General features: G+C 39.9%; 1 protein-coding gene across 1 annotated transcript; it reads right to left on the reverse strand.

Annotated features, from left to right (window-relative positions):
* Positions 1 to 222: 222 nt before the first annotated feature.
* LOC145537019 (E3 ubiquitin-protein ligase RLIM-like) lies at positions 223 to 4,294 on the reverse strand. Its single transcript, XM_081567441.1, has 2 exons — positions 3,769 to 4,294; positions 223 to 2,074 (listed from the first exon to the last, which is right to left on the reverse strand). The coding sequence occupies exons 1-2, from the start codon at positions 4,010 to 4,012 to the stop codon at positions 426 to 428; spliced, it is 1,893 nt and encodes a 630-aa protein (XP_081423567.1). The 5' UTR covers positions 4,013 to 4,294; the 3' UTR covers positions 223 to 425.
* Between the last annotated feature and the right edge of the window lie 501 nt (positions 4,295 to 4,795).

Below are 4,795 nucleotides of genomic sequence, written 5' to 3' on the forward strand. Positions count from 1 at the left end.
TCTTTGTATGAACAACCAGGATTGAACAGGGCTAAGAGATATCTGGGGTTTATATGACTAGAAGATACTACTAGGATCTGTCTGGATTGATTATATCATCTTAGAACATTTCTCTCATGGCATCAGAATATCGCAACCCAGGGCACATACTAAGTTTCTATTGACCTTCAGTGCACTCCTACGGTGTGTAGTTCATTTTTATTGTCAAATAGAACAACACTGTTTGACTTTTTAATATTTCCTTTTATTATGAACCAGAAATTGGGGAAAGCCCAATAATTTCTTCAGGAACAAGTAATTCAGTTCAGATTGTTACACATAGATTCAGATTGTTATATTTAAATGTAAATAACTCTAAAAGTGGACATAAGGCAGCTGACTGTTGTTCATCACTGTAACACTTTATATATCTGAAAAGTCAGATCTCACATAGAATTATTTGCTTTAGAGGGATCCACTACTTGCCCACGACAAATAGGGCAGGTTGTGTGCTCAGCCAGCCAGTGATCAATGCAGTAATCATGATATTCATGGGAGCAAGGTAGGATGCGTAGCGTATTGCCTGCGGTGTACTCTGTGATGCAAATGCTACAGGCTTTCAATGCTTCATTCTCTCCAAAAGATCTTAAAGCCAAGCTGTCAGTCTGTGCTTTGGTAAGTCCTGTAGGTTCGTATGGGTCATCTTCATTTAGGAGGAAAAACTGATCCAGATTAAGGGAGGGCCAAGAGTCACTATCATCAAATATTATTGGGGTCATTCGTCTGCCTTCTTGCCTGGTCTCTGATAAGCCTGTTGATAAGCTTCTTTCTTCACTGTCTTCAAGCCTCAGTGAGCTAATTTCTGAATTTTCATCACTTGAGCTAGAACTGGACATAGGACTAGAACTGGAGCTAGATATATAATTGGGGCTTGAACCTGAAATCCGTGTGAAACTTGTATCAGGATCATATCTAGCATTTGAAGCAGAACCAGGTCTACTACTACTACCACTAGGTCCACATCTTTCATTTGGTGACTCTTCCCTTTCCATGTTTTCACTTGGAGGTGAGACACCATGCTCTAAATTACTGTCACTGTCCATAAGATTACTTGAATTGGTAAATCCTGTCTGCCATAATGTACTCTGAGTTGGAACAGATGTTGTATCACTTAAGCTAGTATTTAAAATTCTATGATCGGGATTTCTGATGGAATTGACATAAGCACTCTCATCTGCCTCGTCAGCATGTGAAAACATAGGCTTCAGTTCTTCTTGCTCACTTTCCGAAGTGGGAGTGTTGTTTGGTGAGTCAGATGTTAACTGAGTTCTACTAACTCTGCTGTCTCTCTGAGAACATGCTCGACAATGAACTCTTCCTACTTCAAGATCGAAGGGTGTGGTTGGATTTGTTTCCCTCACTTCCCAAGATCCACTACTGCATGCTGTGTCTGAATAACATTCTCCATGGATAGCATTCCTAGTTTTAGAAGTCTCAATAAGACCCCTATTTTGCAACTCATGTCCAGGCATTTGCTGTCTCAATGTTTCTTCGTGCTCAGTTCTAGAAAATCTCTCATTCTCACTTATGAGAGGTTGCTTAAAAGTCTGAGATGGTGTATCTTCATTAATTCTTTGAACAATTTCCCACATTGAATGTGGAGGTGACCAACTGTCAGTCCTTGCTCTGGTTCTCCGATAGACTGGGCTCATACTTTTTGCTCTTTTCTGACTTCTAGTATGTGGGACTTCCGTTAATGTTTCCATTGTATCTTGATCTGATGCAGATGGTCTTGTAAATAGTGACTCAGATTTTGGATTTTCCACTTTCCTTTGGCTGTCTTCCGTATCTTCTTTTCTGGGAAGTTTTGCAGGTGCTACATATTCATTCTCTGGATTTGTGTTCTCATCATCACGGTCAAGATTTATTTCTAAGCCGAATCTGAGCTCATCACTGTTAGCACTAATTTGGCTCTCTTCTCTCCAAGACTGATTTTCTTTTTGTTCACTTGTCACATTTTCAGTTTGTCTGAGAGTGGTAAGCCAGGATAGTAGAGAGTCATCACTGGATGTATCATCTGAAGCATCTCCTCTATCTGTTAAATAAAATAGGTGGGGGGAGAGGGGCCATAAAAGAACTACCAACATTGGAACCATCATAAAATAACACTCTGAAACTTTGTTTAAAAAGCAAACGAAAACGAGAACATAAACACTCAGATGTTTTCAACTGATTTCACATTTACAGAGTTAATAGTTTAAAAGCTTTATTATCTAGATTTATTAGTAAAGGCAGGGAAGTTTCAATTCCATCTGAAAAAGAATACACTAATCCTAGGTAAATTTAGAGTTTTTTACAAAGGGTATCAGAAGGAAATCTGTTTTTCAATATTTCATCATATACACAGCCCTGTATACCACTGTGGGAGGAATGTCAAGAGACAACTTTTTTTTTCAGTCCACTGTCAAAACACCAAAGCAATTAAACGAGGTAAACACAGTTAAGGTACAGTGCTAGTATTTTAATTCAATTGACATTATTGTCTAATTCTCATTAGTCTCCAACATTACTACTCCTAGGCTCTTACATGCTTTTGATAATGCATAAGTTGTTTTAAAATATAAGTTTATTGCCCAAATATAAACAAGTTTATAGGTTTAAAAGTATTTGAATTTTGAGTACTTCTTAATATTACCAAGATTTTTAATTGGCATTAAGCCAAAAGTCAGATCAAATGAATAGACTGAACCTAGCATGGCACATAAAGTAATTAGCCCCCAACTAAAATGGATAAATTTATTTGAAAAATAAAAGACCATATTCAAGAACCAAAGTATTATAGTGTCCTCTTCATTAGATAGTAAAATGCTTTATTTCACACTGGGAGAGAAGGCACCAGATCTGAGGTTCCAGCAGGGTTTCTCAGCCTTAGAACTATTTACATTTTGGCACTGGGCAATTCTTAGTTTGGGGAGCTATCCTGTGCATTGTGGCATATTTGGCAGCATCCCTGGCCTCTGCCCACTAGATGCTAGTAACACCCATGCTTCCCCCTGTGACAACCAAAAATATCTCCAGCTATTGTCAAATGTCCCTTGGGGTGGGGGAGAGCAAAACTGTCTCCAGTTGAGAACTACTTGATTAGAATATAAAATATTTCTTTTTGCTATTTTTTTTACATGTCTATATAGAGAGAGAGGGCTTCCCTCATAACGCAGTTGGTAAAGAATCTGCCTGCAATGCAGGAGACCCCGTTTGGTTCGTGAAGATCTGCTGGAGAAGGCATACCCACTCCAGTATTCTTGGGCTTCCCTTATGGCTCAGCTGGTAAAGAATCTGCCTACAAAGTGGGAGACCTGGGTTAGGAAGATCCCCTCCACTCCAGTATTCTGGCCGGGAGAATTCCATGGACTGTATAGTCCATGGGCTTGCAGAGAGTCTGACACGACTGAGTGACTTTCACTTTCATAGATAGAGAAAATAATTCGGGATATAGGAGCGACTTTCCATTGAGGTATAAAACTATAAAACAAACTAAAACCAATAGTCTACTTCATACTGTTTCCCAATTGAAACAACCCAAATGTGAATCAGGAATAAAAAAAAAAAAACACCTACTCTGGCCTTCTCACCACAAATCAAGTAAATGTCACTTCTTTTTATGAGAAGTTCCTTACCAAGTAATTTATGCCACTTCTGTATATTTACTGTTTACTATTATGAAGTGATTGTTTAGCATCATGAAGTTCCTTTTTCATCTCATCCTATTCCCCCCAAAGAGAAATATACCTGTATTTTCATCTGAGTTTTGCGGTGGGTTTTCTTTCATTAACTGAAGTCTCCTCAGCAACTCTTCTTTCGTACTTTCACCTGCGGGGCCGAGCAAATTGTTGTTCCTCATAAGTATGTAATCTTCTTCACTCAGATCACCTACGAACCGGTAGTAATCATCTTCTCGAGCCAATCGGTCTATCTGACTTCTGCGTCGGACTGAAACTCTGTCTTCTTCATTGTCGGAATCTGAGCTTTCCATCTTGATGAACAAGTGGAAAATTATCTGAATTTCACGACATAGTGCTGAAACGCAACAACCGCTGTCACGTTCTCTTCAGCTTCTGCTTCCGCCCGGGAGTGATCGGAACACATTCAGTCAGATAACCCTCCGCCTAGGTTCTCCGCCGCTTCCCTACTCCGCTATTGCACCTCAGCTCTGTAGCCTCAGGTGAGGCAACAGTTGAGATCCGCCTCTATCTCATAACCTGCTTAGGCATAGCCTAGGCATCCATTGTCTTCCTTATGTAACTGAGTGGGGACTGGATTCAGGTTGGGTTTCATTTCATTCAAAAGCAGCCAGTATTTCTGAGGGTTTATAATGTATCAAGCACCATCCTTAACCTCTCCCCCGCCTCCCCGCCACAGCCTATTCTCAGGCTTTCTGAAGGCTTTGTCATTCGCTACATTTTATATGACAACCTGCTTCAAAATGCCATGCCAAAGTCAGCCTCATTAAATGTAGCATTTCTCATTTTCAGGGGCCAAGGGACCGCTGCCTTTTCTCGTGAATTCCTCAAATCGCAGACTCTCACTAAGAAAGTAGTTCACAATTTTTGATAATTCACCAAGGTCTTAGTTGAATCTCTTCAGTGTGTCCTCTCCCTTTTAACTCTTAATGGCTTCATCTTAAAATCCCTCAATCCTGTTTCAAACAAACAGAAAACACCAAAACTTGGGCAGGTTTTTCTGCTCATCTGGGGAATTTCTTCTCCACAAAAGCATCCGATTTCGTTTTTGTCCTTGTGTCTCTTGCAAACGAAAC

The sequence above is a fragment of the Giraffa tippelskirchi genome, chromosome X, assembly GCF_054371585.1.
Source record: "Giraffa tippelskirchi isolate mGirTip1 chromosome X, T2T-mGirTip1v1.2.pri, whole genome shotgun sequence".
Taxonomy (NCBI): domain Eukaryota; kingdom Metazoa; phylum Chordata; class Mammalia; order Artiodactyla; family Giraffidae; genus Giraffa; species Giraffa tippelskirchi.